Genomic DNA, 25209 nt, shown 5'->3' with positions numbered 1-25209 from the left:
AACCACAAAAATGTTTCTCAACAGATGAGACCAAAGCAGAGATATTTGGCTATAATTCACAGCAGATATCAGATAAACGACTATTAAAATTGCAAATGGGTAAAATACCCACTCAAAGTGTGCAGTGATGTGTGTTTGTTATAATTTGTAACATTCAGTGGAACCTGCTTATGGTTTAAGCTAGAAAAACACTTGTTGGTTTTGTGTAACAGCCCTGTGTTCCAGTGTAGCAAGTGTATCAACGTATCGGTACGGCTGTTTCAGATGGCTGCAAGGATTTTATGAACTACAGGAGAGATTTCCCATCCAGTATAAAGTAGCCGTGCACAGCATACACGGTAAGAAGTCTTTTAATGATGCTGATTTAAATCCCTGTACTGGGAGAAGAATGTGTAATCAAACAATTTTACGGACATTTTATGAATTATGTAATTTCTGAGCATTTGTTCCAAGTCTCTCATTTTTGTAACTAATCTGATGTCAGCTTGTTAATGTGTTGCAAGAAATTGCAATAATTTGTGTCCGTTAATGGACACCCTGTGAAAAAATAAATAAATAAAAAAAAAGCTTATTGTATAGTGAACGCAATTACCAAAAAAAATAAATAAATAAAACACGCTGTCACCACTAATACTTGAAATTAGCAAATGAGGCCTTAAAACTCATGAATAAAATGTTTTTTCAAAGACGGCATAAAACATGAATGTAGCTTATAGGTCGGAAAAACGAATCCAATGCGGAAGTGCCTTAAACCTCCATTTTATCTGAAGGTCACCAGCTGGGAATGTGACCTCTGTAAACGCTTTATAGGCTCAGTCACTTGTTTTGGGTCATATTGAATAAACAATTGTCCATTCATACATTTCAAAATGGAGACTTATCTATGGTATAAAACTGCATGCCCATTGGCTAAAAGCATGTCAATCACAAGACATTAGCAATGCTCATCTCAAGAATCTCAAGGCTGATGGGACTTCAGAAACCAGTGGGTGACATCACAGTAGCTACATCCATCTTTTATATTCTATGGTGTTTACTGAGATCAAGAATGGAGAAAAAGATGCCACCTGCTGGCCTTTAGAAAGAAGGCAAGGCTGAAACTATTCCACACTGGCTTTACTTTTTTAGACCTGGAAACTACATCTATATGCAGTCTGTGGTAGGTAATAGTGCATTGTACATCCATTTTTGTAGTTTAATGGAGGTTGGCAACACTTATAAGTGCATTGCTGCCACCTGATAGTGATAGCTGCACATTATCACCAAATCCTGATAAAAACAAAGAAAATAAATCTGCTTGCATCTTTGGACAAACTATTTTAAAATCTTCCAAATTTACTGTAAATTTTCATGATGTGAGTATTTAAGCCAAGTATTTTTCTCAAGGACCAAAGAACTGCAGCAATCAACATAAAACATTTAACAGACTGACAGGATTTGATGCAACTAAACCCGAGTCATTCAGTTTGAAAGGGATTCAGCTACAACTAACAGACCACCTGCAGCTTTATAACTCTCATTTACCTTTTTTTTGTTACCCCTTTCCACAGGTTGCTCATTATGTTCACTTGCTCTCTGGCCTGCACACCATTCAGGTCAACAACCTTGTGTCAATGTTGCTCAGTTTTTCTTCTTCAGCCTGAGAGGTGGCCTCAAAATCATGCGGCAATACTGTGGTTTATTGAGGCATATTTGCTTTTTTTTTCCTGCATGTTTTCCATCTAAACTGTGTTGGCAAAAATGCTGGCTGTGTATGGAAGCGAGGAGAAAGCACACATGCATGGCACAGGAAAAAAAAAAAAAAGAGAGAGAATAAATAACAGTGGAGAGCCAACAGGCTTGTTAGCTGTGAAAGGTGGCAACAGCTGTACTTTACAGTCATCAGTCATCAATTGCCAAACAGATTTGTGCTTCTCTCCTGATGATGATTGCAACCATTTCCCCCCCAGCTGTCTACACATGTTTACAACTACCCCTGTAACTATGGGAACATATTTCTTAAATTTGGTGCTTGGAGAATATTGAAGTCAAAGGCAGTTATGTAGATTATTTTTTTATGTCATTCCTTCAACTGGAAGAACTGGGCTGAAGCTGTATATCAGGATGAGATATCACAAACATTTGGTGCAGAGGTAGGTGGCAAAAACACTCTTCACATAACTTGCACACACACACACTTTCATCCACCTGTAAAATGAGCAGTCTTTTAACCCACACACACTCCTACTTCATGTTACTCTGACCTGAAGGTGGCAACAGCATTCACTGAACACCACAAAGGAGTTTTCTTTGGTTTCACACTATTAACCCTGGACTATGGTTGGGCATATATTCTATTTTTAATAAATATATATTTTATTTATTATGTGTGAGCTAGTATAAAAGACATTATGTGCAGTATATGTCCTATATTTTTAAATGCATGTACTCTCTTCTACTTCAGCACTGTATATCATCTATTTGTCTTAAATTATTCTTGTTTATCGTAGCCACTGAGGGGTCATGAAAGTCACTAATGGAACATCTACAAGCTAATCACTCTGACTAACAACTCTGATAATCTTAGCTACGACAAAAGCTATTTCACACATTTACTGCAGCCTTTTTATTTAAGGCATTGACAGAGCTTGGCGTGACACATAAACATTCAACTCTGATGGCTCAGGGAATAAACAGTCTTTACTAGCTCCCTTATAAGAAGTCAGGTTAGTGTTCAGTGAATTCAGAGCCAGTCTCCTGCATGCTCTAACTAGTCAGCACCATTAGGGAAATAATTATTTGATCCCCTGCTGAATTTGTAAGTTTTGCTCACTTACAAAGAAATGAACAGTCTCTAATTTTTAATGGTAGTTTCATTTTAATGGAGAGACACAGAACATCAACCAAAAATCCAAAAACAAGCACATTACATAAAAGTTATGAATTGATTTGCATGCTGTTGAGTGAACCCAGCAAGAATTCTGGCTCAGCTCAACAGATCAGATGCATGCCCATGTGGCACACAGATTACAGTAAAATCAATCAATCACTTACTAAATGATTTTCAGAAAGCTTGGGAGAAAGGGCTGCGGTCAGATGAAACCAAATTCATGTGCTTTTGCATTAACTCGACCCGCCGTGTTTCCCCACAGTCAAGCACGGAGGTGGGAACATTATGCTTTGGGGCTGTTTTTCTGCTAAGGGTACAGGATGGCTTCACTACATTCACAGAGGCCAATGGACGGGGCCATGTACAGTGAAATCTTTGACGAGAACCTGGCTGTAGCTCAGGAGGTAGAGGTGGTCACCTACTAATCGGAAGGTTGGCGATTCGATCCAACTTCAGGACAACACTTGGGCATGATTTGTACCTTTGTCAGATTCTAACTAATGGCTCAGTCACAGTAGAGTAAAAACATGATGGCAACTTCCTTGCAACTAGGAGGAAGACTGCAAATACTCTCAGACAGGTTGGTAAATAACTGCAGACTAATTACTAATTACTGCAGACAGAATGACAACATGATGCAATCAGACAGCGATACGTCTCTTTGCAGCTGAGGACGCGACTAAACTGGTTGCCAGTGGGTCATAATCTGGTTATATTCCTATGCCTATGTAATTTTGAAGCTAACACTAGAACTGCCAAGCTGTCAATTTAAAAAAAAAAAAAAAAAAAAAAAAAAAAAAAAAAAAAAAGTGTTTGATAAATATATAGGGGGACTGTAGTTAAAACAGAGATGAATAATTACTGCAGGGCTGAACGGGTCACAGATGTGATGCTGAGCTGGGTCAGAGCGGGTTACATCAGGGGAATGTGTAAGAGAACATGAGGAGAATCTGACGAGTTACTGACTGTGCTGAGCAGCGGGGGAAATGAAGCTAAGCAGAGACTCCAGAGTGTGGAGAACTAATCAGAGCAAATAAAGAGTGAAATCCAGAGCAGACCAGCCAAACTGTACAGGCTTCAGGCCTGAGCAGGCGAGCTGAGGAGGCGAAGGGCTGCAGAATAAGGCAGAGCAGTGTGGACAGTGGATGAGAGCCGGCAGGTCCGGTGAAGTGGAGGCAGATGTATTAGGTGTGATAAACTTTCACCGTTGTATTTGTACAATAATTAATTTCTTAAAATGAGTTTATTGTTTTGTTGTAGCAAACTGTGGGGTCAGTTCTAAAATGTAGACAATGACCAGTCTCACATCGTTTCATAGTAAGAACTGTTTTTTATACCTTTTTTATTTTAGATTAATGCCAAACATTATCCAACATTTTTTACTTTTCTATAATGTTCCTCTTCTACAACAATGAAATTATTTAGAAGTTTTAGCTATTGTGTTTTTGTTGCACCCTTTGTTTATTAGTGAATTCATGTGTGCATTTGAGCCACAATCTGTTATGAAATAATCAAAATCATTTTAACACTAAGAGAACCTTTAATACTTAAATACTTATTCTGTCAAATCTTAATTTACATCCAGTTTTTCTAACAACTTAACTTCTGCTGTTGTTGCAGGGTGGAGTCAAAATGTCATCGTGCAGCAACTATGTCACCATTTGTATCAAATCTATGTGGTTCTGGCTGGATTCTGAATGTAAGTAGTTAATATGAATTTCTATGTATGTAGACTGCAATGGATTTGCAACAGATCTGCAATTTTCACCAATTTATCCCATTATTGCTTTCTTATCAGCATCTTCAGGCACCAATCACTGAGGATGTCAAGTGACTGAGTGGTCATCATAGACTCGGTCCTCATCTTTGAAGCAACAATTTGAAAAGCAAAAAGATTGCAAGTTCACTGCATACGGTCACAATAATTTTGGTCATGCCATGGTCTCCAACTACTCTTTTCCTAGTGGGTCTGTAGCATTATTAATGTAACATAGATGTGGACTGGCCACAGAGCACCTGGAACAATAGTCCAGGTGCTAGTCCAACCTAAAATACACAGAATACTCTATTTCATCACAAGAGCTGTGTTTTTATGAACAATATTAAGTCATAACACTCAACTGGTTCTTTGCTTTTACTTGTTTAAACTTCTGAATGGATCTACTAATGGTTTCATTCAGCTGTCATGAGAACAGCGGGCTGTAACAGCAGGATAACATACAAAAGCTACAAATGTTAGATTAGTTAAAATGCTACTAATCAACCACATGATGGCCTGCCCACTCAGAGGCTTGCCAACTTTTTATCCAATAAAATATGTTATATCCACGTGGAACTCTCCACCAACTGTGAATGATACACACAGCATATAGAATGCAAGCGCAGCATACAACACTTGGTCAACAACCAAAGGTTAAAACAAAAACAAAACAATAACATTTATTAAAAATTATTTTTCTGCTTTTTCCAGTCTCACCATCCTTTCATCTGGACACTGCATAGTCGAATGTTGCTGGCTGGATATAATGGTGTGTGTTTTCCACACTTATAGCAGTGCTTCTTTAGCTCAGGAAGAATAATGAGGCAACTGGAATGTTAGCCACAACTCTGCAATGTTTAGTAACATTAACTCATTATGAAACTCCTATCTTCATCTCCAGATGGGTGCAGCCTCAGTGGAAATACTGCTAACAAGCTAAACTAATAAGCAGATCCGAAGCCCTCGCTGCCGCATGTTGAGCAGACAGCTTTTCGCAGGATGAAAGCGTTAAAGTTCAACTTGGTTTACATAAGGCCCAGAGTGTATGCGATTCCATAAGAAAGTGCAACACAGCAAAAAGTGGAGTTTTTAATACAGTACTTGAGGTCTGATCAGAACAGCAGCACGGCCCCATCGGGCTGGGAGCACACATACAGTATGTGTCAATGTGTGTGTATATGAATAAAGATATATGCATTTACACGTGTGTGTGTGTGTGTGTGTGAGTGTGTGCACGCGTGCGCGTATACTCCACGTGCTGTGAGCACATAAATCTGTTTTGAAAATCCCATTGTGCAGAGGAAAAAGTCCCGACATAGTAAATCATTAAATCTCATTAAGACAACAAGGTTCACGGGTGACATGACAGGCGAAGAGGTTAGACGTAGAGTAAGGTTACAGTAAATCTCCAGAAAATGAATCATGTCGATGTAATGTCATCTGAAGTGATGAAAACACAGTGGTGTGTGTCTGTGTGCATGCCGTTCGAAATAAGTCTCCCACCTCTCTGGTCAGGAATAAAGGTAGTGCCTTTGGAATGATTTGGAGTAAAGCAGTGAGTGTGCGTTTAAGTGTGCAGATATTTCTGGTGTACTGCATAGAGGCCCCTGCTGACAGCCTGTCAAGCAACCTGTCAGACTTGGAGGAGGATTATTATCTCCTTCTGTATGCTCTATTTCCACCAGCTTCAAACAATACTCTATACTACGACAGGAGAGTGTGACAGAGAGAGCAAGCCCACCAGTGAGGGAACAGGGTGGGGAGGGGGAGAGAAAGAATTAGGGTGATATTAAAAAGGTGCTTGTGGAACTAACAAAAGATATGCATCCATAGAAAATAAATGCTAGTATTGATTTTCTCAAATGGAAAGACAGATGCACTTCAATCACATTATCTATCCAATGAATCGCTCCTGATATTGTCAAAATAGTGGGAAATGATTTTTCTTGAGCAATTCATTAAGATGAAACAAGGCTTTCAGGGTCAGTTAAAATTCATGCATCATGTGTTATGTCTACAAAAGCAAAAGGAATACTATAAAGTTTAGATTTTAGCAATTTTAAAGCTATTTTCTCTTTGTTACTGAGAACTGAAACAAATCTATATTTGAAACGTTCTGTATTTGATGACTGCATTTCCACAGAGTATTGTCAAAGGTGTTAAAACTCAGTGCCATTGTGAATGTTTAATCTGTCACCCCTCAGGTATTTGACTGCAAATGACAAACAATTCCCCAGTGTATGCTATCTTTATCTTTTAAGTCTTTGTCACTTTGCCACATCCCACCTGGATGTAAATGCAAAGGGTGAAATAACATTAGCATAAACCTAGCTAAGCCCGGCTTGACTCATCTTCATTCATTTCTGACGAAAACTAAACCTCAAGCACTGTGAACGCTTTGACCAGCGACATACGACTTCTGTTGTAGTCTGCAAACACACTGGGCTTTCAGATAGACCAATGAATTTACATTTACTGTATACGTGAACCTGAATATACAGTATGCATGCAAAACATCTCCCTCTTCCTTTGTCTCTGACACGTGCACACATCCACACATTGAGGACTGTCTGCAAACATCCTAAGCTGTACAGCAAACACAGCTTGTGCCACCCGTATGCCAGCCTGCCACTCTTCTACTTCCTCTGCAAACCCAACCTGTTACTAATGAGACTAACACAAATAGCCAAGCATCTGACACCAAGACCTGTGTGTGTGCGTGTGGCTAATTCAAATATGTGTAGAGACTATTCATTGAGGTAATAAATGATTATTTAGCTTGACTGCACGGCAAATGGAATACAGATTTTGTACCACGGTGATTTAAGCTTGCTTGTGTTTGTCCTCCTGTTATTTAAACTAGACAGCCACACAATCACGAGAAGAAAAAAAGAAAGAAAAAGGGAGCAAAGAAAGAACTCTTTCTTGTCGTTCTGCTTGTCTTCAGCAGAGAGGCTAACCAGACAGGATTGGACATGCCTGGTTTTAAAAAAATAAAAATAAAATCCCTAACTTCAGATTTAACCAAGCAGAAAAAAGCCTATTGCCCAAGTCAGTGACTCTATCAGCTTATTGTGGCTTATGGCACACTAAACATAACCTTTACTCACATGCATACAAGCGCACATGCTCTGAAATCTGTAAAACTTGAGGGCCACCTGTTCCAAACTTTGAGATTTCTTCTTCCAGTTTTCTATTAGCAATCACAAATCAACAAAAGAAAATGTAACGCAGCAGCAGAGTGGGTGCAAAGTCTCCACTCAGCTACAGGGGAATGGGCTGTAGCTGTAGTGATGACACTCCAATGTTACGGCTGCCCCATGCGGCGCCATCTACTGCCACCTCCCTCTCCTCGACAAGCTTGAATTAACCATGGTAAACAGAACATAATACTTAGATTTTTACACATAATGTCCTGTAAAGGCCTCCTCAGTCTGAAGTACAGAGGAGTGCTTCCCCCAGAGAGACCACGTAAAGGTCCTTATTGTGTGGCGCCCAGTGAGACTGAGACTTAGCTTGGAACCACACCTCCTCTGCCAGGCAAATGTCAGACACACAGATGAAAGGCAGTGAAAGGGCTTGTAAGGGCTCTCTGGAGATACTCAGGCTGGCTGAAATTTGTTTCCTTTTTGAATCACATCCACCGACACACCTGGTGGAGGGCTTCTTCTACACATTTTCGTACACGTTGAACAGGTTACACGTTACCACATTTGTTTACTCACAAACCAGGAGACCATTTATATCAACTAACTTTCTGTCAGTGTGTAAATATGTGCAATCATGTGGAGATTATTATGTATTTGTCCACAAATGTGTTTCCATAGAAAATTAAGTGTTTATGCATCTCCACTTCCACTTCCTCCCAACACTAGAGCTTTAGTGTTGGAAGGCAACCTGTGTCCAAATAACTGCATCCAACTCGGACTCACTGCAATAACTCAGACTGGCAAATGTTTGCAAATAACTGCATTTAATTAAGAAACACAGACAGCTTAAGTTTGCAATCAGTCTGAGTCAATGAATGCAGCTTGTCTGTGACACATCTCTTTGCAACACAGTCAGCTGGTTGCCAGCTGCTTATATTCTGGTAATATTCTTATATTGTCAGCGGCCTGTGTCACTCTGCAGCCAGATCAGTCCTGCAGCAGCCACGTCACGATTTGTGGAGGAATTTCAATTCCAACCTGATAGCAGACTGACTCCATCTTTTATTGCCATGTTGATGCACCAAAGTTGCTTTGAAAACAACAACTTGACTGAGTGGTTGCAGATCTGGTCCTTGTCTTCAAAGTTACCATTTCAAAGGCAATAATTTCACAAGTTCAATGTAGATGCTTGCTATCAATTTGGTTGTGCTGTGGTCTCCAACTATGGTTTTTCCCAGTGTGACTGAAGCATTAGGTGGTATTTATGGATGTGTGTGCTGCAGTGTTAAGTCTGCCCATGTCTGTGCACAGTGGCTATGAGTGCACACTTATATAGCCTGGTTTTCAAAAGACTACAACTCTAAGCCTAAAATGATGCTGTTGTAAAGCTGTCTTTGTGTTAGTCATCTGATTGTGTAAATGTTGTACCCTCTTCTCCAGTTGTGCCAGTTGCTCCTTGTAGAAGGCCTCCAGTGCTTTCAGCTGACAGTCTTTCTTCTGTAGCTTCTGAACCTGCAAGTAAAGAACAGTGGCTCAAAAACAATGTAATGCAGCATAAAGGCGCTTAGATTATTTTACATTTTAGTTATAATATTTCAGTCATGGTAATTTGGGGCTCTGAACTGCTCTTTTTCCAGGGTGGAAGGAATATATAATATACATCTTTAATGACTTTAAGAAACAAGAACTGGGTGCACAAGTTTGAACTTATTTTGTATTTTCTCTAATCTACACAGGGTCAAAAGTATACATAGCTCAAATATATACACGCACTCAAATCTATTAATAAATGATGACAAAGATTCTAAAACATCTTTTAACTTGAAAAGACCAAGGAATATTAACTCCTCATTAGCAAACTATAAGCCAGATCATCAGATTTTAAGACAAAATGGTTGCAAAATTCCTTCTAAACCGAGTCGAACTCTAATTGTGATTAAGTTTCATTGGTCATACTTCTTGTTTTTACTTCTTCTAAATGTATACAGAGTTTTTCCTTTAATTTTTTTTCCCCTAGCAAACCTTTTCTTGGAATTTATCTTGTGTCCTATTCAAGGGAAGGTTTATGTCTATAAATCTGGTCAGTTGTTCTGATGAGTTATGCAACATTTATATTATTAACACTCACACTTTGGCACAATGTTTCACATATATACAAAACACACAATCCTAACGTTAAGTTTTACTACATTTTTTTGGGTTTTTTTGGCAAATGATATCAGTGTAATAATTTCTGAAGAAGTGGAATCTCTAAAAATAACCAAAACAAAACAAAAAAACCATCACCAGCTTATCTTTTGTATTAAAACTGAATGGAGCTCATCTTGAAAGAGCAAATATGTTTGGCACAAAAGTGTATTCAGATCACAGTTCTGCTTGCAAGATCTGCCAGACATGACAAGTTTAAAAAAATAAAAAATAAATAATAATAATAAATTAATTAAAATAAATTTAAAAATAAATAAATAAAAAACAAACAAAACAAAAAAAACTGAATGGACCTGAGCTGGCACAGATTCCTCAGGTTTATACAAAATATAATAAGTTTTGCCATGCTCTCTCTTAAGGTGCTCTCTTTTTGCAAGGTGGTATAACACCACTACTCATCCACACTGAAAGGACCCAGTTGAGGTGATTCAGGCATCTGACCAGGTGAGGAGCTCTGGGCATGTCCTACTGGGAGGATGCTCTGAGGCAGGCCCAGGACACACTGACTGGAGAGATCACCTCTCACAACCTCAAACACCTTCGCAATGCCTCAGCAACCCCTCCTGAATGAACTGGAGGAGGCGGCCGGGAAAACGGAGGACTGGGCTTCTCTGCGTAGACTGCTGCCCCCGTGACCCAGATACGCATCAGAACATGCATGCACGGATGGATGGATGTACTGCATGGATGGATGGATGTACTGCATGGATGGATAATTCAACATTCTTAATAAATCTACTAAACATAAGATTTAAGGGCCTCAAGACAAATTATTCACGAACAAACCAGATAGACCAAAAGACACCCAAACACATCACTTTTCAATCACTTCAAAAGACATTACAGTGACTTCCATAAATTTCATATACTGACTCCGAACATAGCCAATACTTACTCTTAAACAAAAACTGATTGCTTTATGTTGTGGGGACACATTTTTGTCCCCAACAGATGGACTCCCCACAATGTGACAGCATAAACAGATACAGGTACACACAACATGCCTTTCCCTTTATCTGAGTCGGTGTGCAAAGTTCAGCTTTAAGGTACTGATTAAAAAAAAAGAAAGAAATGCCACAAAGAGAAAGTCACAACCTGCCTCTCTGTTCCCCTTTACTCTCCGTTTGCATCACCTTACTTCCGAACATGTTATTTTCAAGTAGTTCTGAAGCCCCAAGATGGCGCGCACACACACACACACAAAAAAAAAAAATGAACATTTGCAACTGAGTGCAAGCATGCTGACAGACATGCACACACATGCAAATCTGCACCGCACTGAGTGAGTGACAGGAGAAATAAAAAAAGAAGAGAAACAAAAACTCATGTGGGAGATGCAGAGTAGACAGAGAAATGAAAAAGATGAGTATAACATGCAACAGACGGGAGACACGAGAAATGTAAGAAAAACAGCAAAAACCGATGGTCCTCGTTTACTAATCCATGCATGGAAAAGTGCACACGCAGAATTACTGCTGGATTCATGAAACATGTGCATCACTGTGCGTACATTAGTAAATCAGAATGATTCTGAACCAACAGGCTCGTGCAATCTGCATACTGCCGCCATTTTTCTATATAAGGAAGCACGTTTACCTCCAAATAAAGAAGATAAAGTCATGCAACAGATTAATTTAGTAGCCTGTAAAATTTTTTTTAAAAACTTTTTTAACTGTAATTCTGAGCATTCTGTGGCTAAATAATGACCAAATGGCAATAATAACAATAATCATATTCATCATTAAGTAGTAGCAATAGCAGTATTCATTTTTGACTTGTATTTATATTTACATTTCCTAAGACAGGCAGGCCTTCATTTGTTCATCTGTACATAGTCAGAGGAAGTACAAACAATTTCAGGTACAAAAATTTTGATAAATCACTGATTTGTCCAAGAAACTTTTGCAACACATGATTTATGCACAGATTTATGTGTATGCACTGCTAGTAAATGAGGACTAATATTGCCATTTTCTTTTAAACAGCACTGAATTGCCAAACTAAGAAATCAATTTTTTGTTACAGCCACACAAAAACTGCTGTTGATTTCATTTCAGTGCTTTTTCAAAGTCAGCATATCCACACTACTGAAAAATGTTGTCACAGATATGAAGTAATCAAGGACAAAATAGTGAAACGAGCAAAAATAAATAAATAAATAAATAATAGAAGGAATGGAGAGATAAAAGAATGAATAGAATGATTTGAATGGAGGTGCTGGAGAAGCATTGAACTGGGAAGAGCTGGAAAGCCCAGAGTAGTGAGAGTGTAAAGAAAATATATGAGGAGGAAGGAAGCAGGGATTCAATTTGCTTTGAATTCAATCAAATCAAAGTTGTTGGGGTTTTTTTGTCTGTGTTGCTTTTTAATTCCAGAGATGCTGCAATTTAGAGATATTTTACTCTTTCAGCTGTCAAGGATTTCAGCTCAACAGAAATTATTAAGAATGACTAATCAGCACATAAATGGTACTTTCAATTTTGTTTTAAAGTGACCCTCAGCCTGTGCAAGCGCACAATAGGGAACAAAGCGAGCTAGAAAGCAGTGGAATAGATGGAAAAGGACAAAATTTCGAAGGTTAGAATGAAGCTTACCATTGCTTCCATCTCATCTGCAGACTAGATATGTTAGTGGACACAGTGCGAGGGAGGAAGAGAAACAAAGCAGGTTAAAGAGAGAAAGGTGAAGGAGAGAAATGAAGCACAAACAGTGAGGACAATAAGACAGTGCTCAATTTAGATTCCCTGAGAAACATGCATGCCATCACATTCATCTCTAACAAGAAGTAAACCATTTCAACAGGAATCCAACATTTACAAAATATTAAAGTTTATGCAATTATAATTAAACAGTTCTGAACGTAACACATTTCCTTTTTGTTTCCACAGCTCTAGATTAGCACCACATATTTTGCATGTAGAACAATTTAGTTCAGGATGTGTCAGCATTCACTTCTCGCACGTGTTCCTTCACAGCCTTTGGACATGACTGTAACATGCATTTCTTGTATTAAACAATCTTAATATTACACAATTAATAGCAAATGAAAAGACATCTCATTTTTCCAAATCTTGGTTTAAACAAATAAAAAAAACTGAGGTGAGCACACATGCTGAGGCCGATGTTTGGCACACATTCAGCTTGTTCACCGATATCAGCCTGTTAGCAAAATAAGATGACCTGAACCAGGACAGAAGCTGGTGTTTATCTGCTGTGACCCACCGATTCTGCTTCTATTAGACATCCAAACTCATAAATCTGCACGTCTAATTTGTGCTCATTCAAACAAAGAGTGCCCGAGAGCTGAAAGACTTTAAAACAGTTGTTTTAGAATGGAAATGTCTTCTTTTTTTCCACCAGAAACAAAAACAAGTTTCACCTCTTTAACAGCACCATAATAACTGCTGCCAGTTTCTAGTTTCTACACTTGTTCATGTTGCCAACTGAACCGCAAGTGGCTCTCAAATTAGCTGCTTTGTCACAAATAAAAGGTTCCTATACAAACTAAGGAAAACACTTTTCCCAAGACAAGTAAAATGTGGAAAACTCCTTTCAGACTGGACATTACCAATTTATCAGTTAATTAGTGCATTAAAAGCCACAATAAATGAATGTGCTCATCTTTTTTTTCAGTGCATCAGAAATATTCAAGTGAATATCACCTATGAATTTCAATTGAATTACTTTATTTAAAAAGTTTAACATGATACAATGGCAACTGTAATGACATATGCTCTGCAGTAACAACAGGTTAAAAGGTTTCAACTCAGTAATCCCAGGCCAAACTAGCTATTGATTACAAAAAAATATGATTTGGAAGAAGTCGTCATACTAAAAATGTAAACAAGTGGATTTTGTCCCGCATTATCAATGCTCCTCTTGTCTCTTTGGCAATGGTGTTTACAAAAAGGGTCAATTTTTAGATTGATACGTGGCTTAATCCACTCAACTGTCAGTCATGCCACATGAGTTTGAAATGATCTTTGGACTTCACACTTGTTACATTTATGATTTTTACTTTACACTTCAACTGCCATTTGTATTGGGTTAGCCAAAAAATAAATAAATTCACCTCATATTGAGGGGAAAAAAAGTACTTTAAGCGAAGATCACAGTTTGAATGAAAATGGTCTTTTACAAAAGATCATTTTGCACAAGGTACAAATACACATTTGCTAGTTTACTATGACATTTACCTTTGAAGATATTACAAGAACTTTGTCACAATTGCTCAGCGTCTTTTACAGAATCTTTGTTCCTCTCTGTTTTTTACTGCTTAAAGTGGATGGATAACAGCCAACTTAGCTTGCTATAAGGTATTACGGGATATGTACTGTGAATTCAAATTGTTTGGATACTGCTGCTGTGCCTTTAATGCAGAAGAAGGTAAATCATGTTTCTCTGATCCTATGATAATAGGACCAGAGGGACTATGGGGACAGGTTTCACAGAAAGACAGAGGAATATGAGGGGCGGCATTGCAAAGTGGAAAGAAATGAAGCAGCCTCTAAACAACTCCTTCAAATAAGTTTTAAGCCAAAATCTCTCTTTTTAGTTTGCCATCACCACCACCACAAATTAACAATTATCATCTGCCTCCATCTCACCTTACCTCTAGCATCTTCTTCTGCCACACCAACCCTTTGCATGTCCCCCTTCAACTACATCCATGACTGACCTCAGGTTTTCCTGGCAGCTCCACATTTAACATCCTTTGTCCAATATCTTCACTATCCCTCCTCTGCATGTGTCCAAACCATCTCAACCTTGCCTCTAACTTTGTCTACAAACCACTCAGTCTGAGCTGTCTCTCTACTCACGTCTAATGTTGTCCATTCTGGTCACTCCCAATAAAAACCTCTCAAGCTCAGCCTCCTGTTTTTGTTGTCAGTGCCACCATCTGTAAACCACACATCATAGGCGGTCTCACAATCATCTTGTAGACTTAATACATATAATATCAATATATTTTGCTAAAATGAAATGAAATAAAATAAAATAATTTTTTATGAATGTCACATCAGGATGTTTCTTTAGTATAAAACTTGCATCATCTGGCAAAAGCCATAGATAAAGTAATTTCCTATAGACATTATAGGATCCCACTAAATTTGTAAAGTTCAAAAACCACCAGATGGGTACATTTGTTACACTGAAAAACTCAATACGTAGGAAAATATAATACCTGCAAACTGTCGTTGCGATTGACAGGCTGTCACTATTTGAAGTGCCCCGATGCACTAAATCTTACACATCTGGTACTCCAAGCAAATTAATGCCAATCAATATTTTTAAAGCTCTTGTATCAGAGGCCTCACTCGGAGCGCAGTGGTACTGAAAAGCAGCAGCAGCAGCAGCGCTGAGTAACTGAGGTGAAGAGCGTCTACTCGCACACGTGCACACACGTACAGAGGGGGGAAGATTCATCATAATTATCAGGGCTGCTGAACGCCAAATCAAATCAGAGCCAATCGTCTGTGTTTCATAAACAGACCTTAACTGAGGAGAGACAAAGAGCAAGAGGGCTTCTGACGGGAGAGACGCTTCCACTGTCGGGTGAAAAGCTGCAGCTGGTGCATGTTAATGCAGGTGAAAAGAGAGACTGAAATTGCTCCATGTGTTCATTTTTTATGTTAGACAAGTATCTGTTTGGTGGGGATTAGGTAGAATCAGAAGAGATTTAATACAAAAAAAAAAAGCTGCACAGCTTTCTGTGTTGGTCCTGTTTTAATTTGCAGTCAGAGAAGAAACTGCAAGTGAATCAGATGACTCCTCTGGTGTCCCTCCAGGGACCTGCAAGTCTATGGTAGATAACAACCAGCCAAGCATGACTTTATCCAGACACACACACACACACACACACACACACACACACACACGATACGCTTAAAGAGGATAGCTCAAGTACACACTGATGTTTACCGAGTCTGTCGGTTTCTCTATTGGGTACCTGTCTGTCCGTTCATGTCTGATGCTCATTTAGTTGGAGCTTTTTGTCTACAATAATGTGTCACTGAGTCTTTCTGTAATTTAGTCTTACTTTTGACTGTATTTACACCAATATTTAGCACCACACAGTACCATTACCTGACCCCCTCAGTACTAGCTGATATTTTTGTTCAATAACTTTAGCATTTGTAATGAAGTCGAAATATTACATTTCTACTATAAAAACTGTGGGCTGTGACTATACCACACAATATTATTTTAATCTTGAGGAAATCATGGCTATAAGATGAGCCTGGTATCAAAATTTAGGTAAAAAGGAGACTTTAAAAAAATAAATAAATAAAAAAGGATACCACTTTTTTTTTGAACAGTCACCTGTTACAGATGCGCATGATTTAAAGGTTTCCCCAAAAACACTTTTTTCCAAGTTTTCTCCATTGAATTATCAGAAAACAGAGAAACCAGCATTGGTACCCTGGATGTTATATTCTAGTCATAGATAATAAATGGAATAGTTTTAATATTGAAATTATGATATATCCCATGGAATTGAGTCATAGACTCAATCGTCCTGAAAGAACGCGTTACACTCAGACACCTAATTCATACGGCTAGCTTATGAGGGATCAACAATACTGGAGATTGAACCCATTCAATATCCTTCCACTGATGTGAATGAGGCTCTCCTGCTGAGATTATTTACTACTTTTCAGTTTACAGTGGAAAAGTCTCTTTCTTTCTCTCACTAGCAGCAGCAGTGCTGTTGTGTTGTTTGTGCTTAGTGAATAGCACTACCTTAACATACACATCAGTTATTTAATAAGGGTATCAGAGAAGCAACAGATGGAGAAAACTGACCAGCTCTAAAGCCTTGTTTATGCTTTCTGCGTCCGTGAGTCCTCTAGGATCCGCTGGGCTCAGAGTGACATAAATTTCATCAAAGGGTGTGCGAGGACATCCGCATCAGCCTGTTTTTTGAGACTATTCCTGCGGAGCATTTACATACAACACATCAACCACAAAAGAGCCCCGGGAGGTGGACTTCAAAGAAGTATAACAGGAATGACTAAACCACCGTGTCTCCAGCTGTCTGAAGACTTGAATACGTCACCTAGTTCACTGGGTTGTCCAGGCAAACATATTAAAGCTTACTTTGTAAAAATGAGCAGATAATGATAATCTACCTTAAGACTGTTAGACAACAGGACTGCTGACAGCTATAATGGAGGTGACCAATACTGTATTCCCATTAAAACAAAGGGGTTAAAAATGATTTCATATAAACATTTTGTTACACAATAATGCAATAATACATGATGATGAGTGTATGCTGAGTGTATGCCAAGCAAAGCAGCCAAAGCTTAATTTTCAACAGGTGACAGCAGCAGTGATGAGCAGTCAGGCTTATAAGCACTGCAGCCTCCATTTCTACCCAAATGTTTCTGCAACTGAATCAATGTGGCCACATTTGTCTGTGAAAAATCACATGTATATCATTAGAACACGGATTTAAGGTCATAAATAGTGGACATGGTGCGCAACAATACTCAGGTAGGTAGTTGGTGTTAAGGGGCCCAAAGTGTGCTAAGAAAATATCCTTCACACTACAACCACTAGCCTCATGCCTTATCCCTGACCCCTCTATCCGAATTTTGCCTTCCTATCAGATCAATAGAGTCTGGAAATTATCCTCCAACCTCTAGCATCAACTAGGCATTTTTACCCAGAGAACTGCTGCTTACTGAATATTTTAACAACCATCTCTGTAAACTGTAGAGATGGCTGTGGGAAAATCCCAGTAAATCAGCAGTTTTTGAAGCACTGGGTCCAGTCTGTCTGGCACCAACAGCCATGCCACATTCAGAGTAACTTAAATCATCTTTCCTCCCACAGTAACAACTGAAGCTGCAAAAAGTGCATGAAAAAAAAAACTTTGGGCTACTACCAGAACTTTGGGCCAGAGCAGCATTATTTTTACTAGTGTTAAAAGACAATGATTGGTGTTACTTCTAAAACCACACAAGAAAGAGAAAATGCTTTAACACGACTTATCAACAACACGAGGTGTTCCAATAATTAACCTCTAAAAGGTGATTTCAATCAAACTCCGAAACCATGTCAGAATTCTGACACCATCCATACCTTGGGGTGCCTGAGCAGTTACTTGCATCAAAGAACAAATCTACCTTGTTGTCATATATGTTGTCTTGAAGTACTTTTTAAAACTTCAATAAAAAATATCCCCCTAAATTAAAACTCATGGCTGAGAAAAGCAAATGAGAATGACAGAAAATGCTGGAGACAAGAGGAAAAGCAAATGCATTAGAAATGTAAGCGAGTGCAGGAAAATAACTTCAGTTATTAACAAGGTGCATAATTGATTATGGCAGTTACTAGCCATGAGCTAAGCAGGAGATTAGCTTACAAATGTATTATCGTATATTCTTCCCTCTCCAGGCACCTTCTGCATATGAATCAATTCAGAGCACAGCTGGAGGTGTCAAGCATCTACTTAGAAGCTGAAGACAGCAGAAAAAAAAAAAAAAGTGTAAATGTGCGAGACAGAAAAACCAAGCGGGAGTAAGAGAGGGGAAGCTGAGTCGAAAATGATGAGGGGAAAACAGAAGACAGGTCTAACAGATAACAAGTATGAAACCAAAAAAAAAAAATGACAAGGATACCATTACAAAAATCACAGCAACAATGAGCGAGCACACAGAACAAGAGATGAGAAAACATCTGATGGTAAAAGTGAAATCTAGCAGGGATGCCTAAACAGTTCCCATTGTTGAAATGCAGTTTTGCTTGTTACCCCGAGTCCCTTTTTTCTCCTTGAGAAATAAGTGACAAAGACAGTTTTAAAGCTTCAAGAGTCGTGCCATGAGGCTGAATCACACACACCAAACAGACTACAGAGGTTGAGCCCAATAAACAACAGAAACAACCGAGTCACTAACAAGCAGACAGCACCGTCTCCACAGGCAAACATCCTTCCCACTGTCCATTCTGATCAGTGATAAAAATGCTGAGGCAACAATTAAATTACAAGTTTTATTTATACCCAGCATTTTACATCTATGAGTCTAACCCAAGGGTCTTAAACCTTTACTATCAAATGAGATGTTTTTGAGCAATTTTTCATTATAATAATAATAATAAAAAAAAATGTTATAATGAAGACCATACAACAAGCCTCAACATTAGTAATAGGTGTAAATAATGAAAATCTTTCACGAAATGGTTCTTTAAACTTTGCATTACAATAAGACCAAGTTTTTGTTGCATTCATGAAGTTATATAACTAAACTAACAAAAATTATTTACTTATAGTACTGTGCAAAGGTCTTGAGCCACCTCATTTCTATATATATTTTGCTTCCAGTCTTATTTGCCATTTTTAAATAAGTCTTGAGCAATAGTTCTCCAGGCTTTCTGAAGGTCTTTCAAAGTTTTTCTCTGGACATTGGCTGCTTTTTCACTCATTTTCAGTCCAGTCTTTGTACCTGACCATTTTTATAAGGAATCAGGGTTTTTTGGTTTGTTTATTAAGCCACTTAGAACTGGCCAATGAATTATTCAAGCATGGGGATCATGTTAACCTTAGCCCGAAGATGACAGGCAACCAATATTGATGTTCAGCCTTGCCCCTTGTGCAGATATTTCTCCACATTCTTGGAATCTTTTGATGATATTAGGGAATATATATGATGGGATTTTTAAAGTCTTCATGATTTGCATTCTTTTTGCAGACTGATAAATTTCTGCCCATCTTTACTTCTGAGAAACTCTGCCTCTCTAAGATGCTCTTTTTTTATTTCCAGTCATGTTACTGACCAGTTAACCTAATTAGATATAAAATGTTTCTTGTTTAGTACCACTTACTTTTCCAGCCCTTTGTTGCCACATTCTAACTTTGAGACGTGGTGCTGCCATCAAATTCAAAATGAGTCCGGACTTTTCATGAACTAGTAAAACTTTTTAAACGCTTATGGCATTTTATGGTCTGTTGTAAATAAAATATAGGTTAATGGGATTTGCAAATCATTGCACTTTGTTTATATTTCCATTTTGAACATTTTTGGAATTGAGGTTGAAATATATATATATATATATAAAAAAAAAAAAACAAGGTTACAAATAAGGGCAACATGGTTAAAGGGTTAAAGACACAGGATGAATAGGCAGGTGTTGAGGCTGTGTTGCGTAGGGAAAAACTTCAGCTGGGGTGTAACACACATACACACAGTTTAGGTAGTTTGCATCAAATATTCTCCCTCAGATGTCTCAGTATAGTTCTGCTTTGACTCAAGAAGACTTTATTTGTCATTATATGTAAACATATAACGACTCTCTGATCCTGTTGGATGATAACAAGTATACTACCCTGTGAACACCAAAACCTGACAAAGCAAAAATAAAAAGGCAACAGATGGTGGCTGCTTGAACCCTTACTAAGTGTCTGCTGGGTAGATGCCACGGTGACATCAACTATTGTTGTCCAACTCCCTGATCCAGTACACAAGAAAAACAAGAAGAGAGCTTCAGCGCCCCAGTGTTAACAGTGCAATGGATCATCAACGCACCACATGGGCATGGCACACTAATGTTTGGGCTTGTAAGTATATCTGGGACAGACACGTATAAATACTCACATCTCCATCTTTCCCTGTGGGCAGTGTGTGTGCGCCGGGTTGCCATCTGATAGCGTCAGCAGTCTGTTCTCCCTCTTTCTCCCTCTCTCTTTATTTACTCCACTGCGTTTATTTAACACATAGCTCCCAGCGAGGCAAATAAATTAGTACTCAATAATAATCCGACTGATAATTACAGCCAGGCAACTACACAGAAGAAAGAGCGGGACAAATGGGCCACTGGCCCTTCTCCTCCTCCTCTCTTATCTATTGTTACTGCTTTCACTCAGGCTGCCTTTATTTTATTTTGTTTTTAAATTAAAATCTCACTTTATTTTTAATGTTTTTGTCATCAATCTATACAAGCTCGACTACTATATTAATAAAATTTAGGAAAGACAGCAATATACAATGTCAGCTATGAAGGAATTCTCAGATGGCACGGCCATCGTCAGGTATGTCAGGAGTGGACAGGAGGATGAGTACAGGAGACTGGTGGATGATTTTGTGGATTGGTGCCAACTGAACCAACCGCTGCTGAATACTGTCCAAGACTAAGGATGTGGTAGTGGACTTACATAGGTCTGGACCATCCCACAGCCAGTCTCCATTGGGGAGATTGATGGAGATGGTGAGGACCTACAAATACCTCAGTCTGCAACTGGCCAACAAACTGGACTAGTCGGTGTGCAGAGGCACACTGTACAGAAAGGGGCAGAGCCAGCTTTATTCAACATCTGTAGAAAACTATTGCAGATGTTCTACCAGTCTATCACTGCCAGCCTCTTCCTCTTCTATGTGGTGGTGTGCTCATGAGGCAGCATTAAAAAGAGAGACATGCTGAGGCAGGATAAGTTGATCAGGCGGGCTGGGTCAGTGGTCGGAGTGGAGCTGGACTCTGACTACAGTGGCAGAGAGGAGGACAATGGACAAACTGCTCTCTATCACGGACAATTACAGTCACCCATTACACACCACTGTATCAGCTTTCCTGTGCTGATACTCTCCGTTAACTTCAGCTGATTCTGACGCGTGCTCCACAGCTGTGTACTCACACACTTTGACAAAATCAAACATCTTTGTCTTCACTTCCTTTTTATTGTTTTGTGACTGGCAAAAGGTAGTTCTCGTCAGCATACGCAGCCTAACTAAACAGTGAAAATGCTGGCATACCTGATTAACAGACTGCACGGTCAAAAACTGTTATGCTTCCACGATTGACGCCAACCAAATGAGCAAACCCCTTCCCATATAAATACAATGACTCATAAAATAAGTGCCCCCTAGTGTCCAAACACAAAACAAAAGAAAATGGCTCTTACAACCACTATAACGAAACAGGAGTAGGTTCAGAAGAAGGCTGCTCTCACAGAACTGCTCAATGGACAGACTCAAGAAATCATTTGCTGCAAGAGCCACCAGACTCTTTAAAGCTTCACTTGGGGGATGATAACATACATCATAACATCATTACATATGGTGATATTTGGCACTCTATAAACCAGACACTTCATCACTTTAATACTGTATATTATCAAATTGAGGAAACTCTATTGCTACACTGTATATACAGTATTTCTATGGGGAATCACAATGATACATATGAAAAGAGAACATCTCTGATCATCATTCATCTTTTGACTGCCTGATTCATTTTAATAAAAGATTTTCACTGTTGGTCTCTTAGTTTGGAATGTCCAGCCTGTTCTTTAATCTGACATCATAAAGAGACAACACAGGCCCAAATGGAACCTTGGACATCAAAGGCACCACAAAGAACCTAAGAACATTCAGTTCACTTTCACAGTCATTCTGCAGAGATATCAGACCAGCTGGATTCAACTCTTGAATATTCACAGTATTTTTGGCAAATTTACACATTTCCAAAAAAAAAATGTCCTTTGAGATGAGAAACGTCGATTATCCTGTAGCCTCTGAGCTAAATTCAGGTAATTTATTTTTGTATGACTTATTTATTTTAGATTTTTAAAATGTTGAACATTGAAACTTGGTGACACTGAACATCACCCAGACTTCTTGGACATAATTTAATGATAGAACTAAGGAATGACTGCAGTACATGCAGCTTGATAATAACTGGCTTTATCGTAATTTTAGAGAGCTGTGGCACCACCACCCAAAAAAAGAGGAAGGCCAGCACAGGACCAGAGTCCCCCAGAAAAAGGCAGAGGTGTGCCCGTGGACCCGCTCAGCTGGCATCCGAGGCTGCGCCAGCAAAGCGTGGCAAAAGGAAGGCCAGCACCGAAAGGGGGACACCTGAAAAGAAGCTAAAGTGTGAACCCAGCCACACAAACTCCAGTGAAGCCATCAGGGGGGCTAACTGGACGGAGCAGGACAACGCTGAGAAGCTGCTGGCCTCAGAGACTCCCGGGTCAACAAACAGGGAGCGTGCCTGTGACCCTTCCCCAGACTGCAGCACTCCATCAGCCTCCATACCAGACAGTGGGAGCGCATTCCTCCCATTCACACAAGACAGAGGTAAACTCAAAGTGTGATAGACACTAACAGTGAGCTTAAGCTTGTACTGTTTAGTCAGGGTTGCAAATTCTCTATTAGCATGCAGGTTTTAAGCCTTTTTCCACCAACACTTGCCACATTTACCCTTACTGAATTTCTTTCACTAACAGTAATCATAATAATTTGATGCAAACAGACGACAGTTTCAGGGCTCAAAGTGCTGCCATCAAATGGTCAGTCAAAATGCTGAGTATTTACATGATGGCCGCCCTCTTTAACATCACTCTAGCCAGCGCTAACATACACAGACACAAACGTGTAGGATTAGATACATTCCACGATACAGCTGTGTGCAAAGAAGTCGGAAGGTGACGGGAATATTGTGGAAGCATCTGGGATTTTCTTTTAGTTTAAGCAAAGTTATGTTAACAATAACAGCGAGCCGACGCGATAATTCACAGCTAGCGATTGGGGACCTTTGGTGCTTCCTTCTGCACGCTCTTTCCTGTCAGCTCCTTCAAATAAACCACACACAGTATTTCTAGTTGTACAAACATGTCTGTCGCAAAGTTCATATGTAAAAACAGTTTATTAATCTCAAGATAAAACCATTACATATTCAGATGTAGGTAAGTGAGGGGGATTAGAAGTGAGGCATGTGGTATAAAATGCTTTGAGTGCTCAAGTAGAGCAGAAAAACACTCTATAAGCTCCAACTTATTTACAACTGTATCTGTGTTTGTGTAGCTCGATTTGAGGCGACGTACAAGGAGCTTCACAAGCTCGGAGAAGGAGGCTTCGGCTCAGTTTATGCTGGGTTGATGATGGACAGCTTCCCAGTGAGTATGACGCATATGTTCTTATATCTCATGCACTTTGCCACCATTCCCTGCACTAACCAACATACTCCTGTCTGATCTGTAGGTGGCGATCAAACACATCGCAAAGGAAGATGTGGAATATGAAGAAATGGTGAGTGATTCAAACATTTTGAAATGTTTCACCTTCCTGTACCTTTGCTATTTATGAGGAAACCAGATACTCATTCACTTTTCTCCTCTTTAGGTCTTTAATGGGAAGACATACAAGATCCCACTGGAGGTTCTCCTAATGCAGAAAGTGGGCGGTGAACCCCTGTCAGTAGGCACTTCTCCAGCTATCTCAATGCTAGATTACTTTGAGCTAGAGGAGGAGGTCCTTCTGATCATGGAGAGACCAGTGCCATGTGAGAGCCTGCATAGCTATCTAGAGAACAATGGTGGACCCCTGGACGTGCATGTTGCTAAGGTATATAGTCCAGCCCAGAGAAGCTCCACAGAGCTTGTTTGATAGTTGCCACACTGACAGGAATCAGTCCCTTCTTCACTTCTGACTGTTCTCTTTGTGTTTCAGAACATCATGAAGCAGCTGGTTGACGCAGCCATAATGATGCACAACAAAGGGGTCTTCCACCGGGATCTCAAGACAGAAAACTTGCTCCTCGAAACCGGCTCCAGTGACCTGCGAGTGCGGATCATAGACTTTGGTTGTGGCTGCTGGGTACAGGAAGAGCCACAATGCGTCTTCTCTGGTATGACATCTGGCTTGTGCTCTTCATTCAGCCATTGCTCTGATGATTTTGATTTCAGTCTGAACCTGTTCCTCATCCTTCCTTTCTGTCTGTGCATTGCAGGAACCTCAGCGTACGCCCCTCCAGAGTTTTTCACACGAGGGACGTATGAGGCTATCCCCACCACAGTCTGGCAGCTGGGCGCGCTGCTGTACGAAATGCTGTATGGAGTGCATCAATTTCGTACTACTAGATTCGTCCGCAAGAAAAGACCTTTTAACAAAGTCCTACACAAAGGTGAGACATTGGTAGAATCTCTGTGTTTTGGTGCTGATACTGTATAAACATTTTGCTTACAAGTTCCAAAAGATTGCTGCCGTTTCCATCCTGATCTTTGCTTTGTTTTCTGTCCTCTCTCTATTCAGACTGCCGGAACTTTTTGAAGCAGTGTTTAACTCGAAGCCCACAACATCGGGCCACCTTGGAGCAGATTCAGCAGCACCCCTGGCTGCAGGATCAAACTCAAGTCACACCTTAAACACTCGCTAAGATGCCTGGACTTTGATCTCCCTTTCATTTCTTTATTTACTTATTTCTTCTTTGTTTATTTACTTTTG

At 39.4% G+C, this 25209-nt stretch overlaps 2 protein-coding genes across 3 annotated transcripts in view; one reads left to right on the top strand and one right to left on the bottom strand.

Annotated features, from left to right (window-relative positions):
- chchd6a (coiled-coil-helix-coiled-coil-helix domain containing 6a) overlaps window positions 1-25209 on the bottom strand; it is an 85932-nt gene that overhangs the window by 36000 nt on the left and 24723 nt on the right. Inside the window, exons 5-6 of the mRNA XM_030733673.1 lie at window positions 12580-12603; window positions 9206-9289 (exon numbers count right to left, since the gene is read on the bottom strand). Of these exons, the coding sequence (XP_030589533.1) occupies window positions 9206-9289; window positions 12580-12603 (108 nt within the window). The remainder of the gene's footprint in view (window positions 1-9205; window positions 9290-12579; window positions 12604-25209) is intronic.
- On the top strand, window positions 22387-25153 carry LOC115783044 (serine/threonine-protein kinase pim-2-like). Of its 2 annotated transcripts, XM_030733672.1 has the most exons (8): window positions 22387-22514; window positions 22684-23064; window positions 23791-23882; window positions 23968-24015; window positions 24109-24330; window positions 24436-24613; window positions 24716-24889; window positions 25018-25153. In XM_030733672.1, exons 1-8 carry the CDS (start codon window positions 22460-22462, stop codon window positions 25128-25130), a joined length of 1263 nt encoding a protein of 420 aa, XP_030589532.1. In that variant the 5' UTR covers window positions 22387-22459; the 3' UTR covers window positions 25131-25153. The 2 variants fall into 2 exon arrangements, with proteins under 2 accessions (XP_030589532.1, XP_030589531.1); XM_030733671.1 differs by having other exon boundaries at window positions 24436-24889.

Source organism: Archocentrus centrarchus, chromosome 7 (genome assembly GCF_007364275.1).
Source record: "Archocentrus centrarchus isolate MPI-CPG fArcCen1 chromosome 7, fArcCen1, whole genome shotgun sequence".
In the NCBI taxonomy this organism is placed as follows: Eukaryota; Metazoa; Chordata; class Actinopteri; order Cichliformes; family Cichlidae; genus Archocentrus; species Archocentrus centrarchus.
Note: the sequence above shows the minus strand (reverse complement) of the source record. Positions and strands in the feature narration are given on the sequence as shown.

What these genes read in the sequence shown, in the direction of transcription:
- LOC115783044 (XM_030733671.1), top strand. Translation starts at nt 22,460, where the DNA reads ATGTCCTTTGAGATGAGAAACGTCGATTATCCTGTAGCCTCTGAGCTA. An exon ending in ATGTGGAATATGAAGAAATG is followed by an intron (nt 24,016 to 24,108) that starts GTGAGTGATTCA and finishes TCTCCTCTTTAG; the next exon opens with GTCTTTAATGGGAAGACATA. An exon ending in TAACAAAGTCCTACACAAAG is followed by an intron (nt 24,890 to 25,017) that starts GTGAGACATTGG and finishes CTCTCTATTCAG; the next exon opens with ACTGCCGGAACTTTTTGAAG.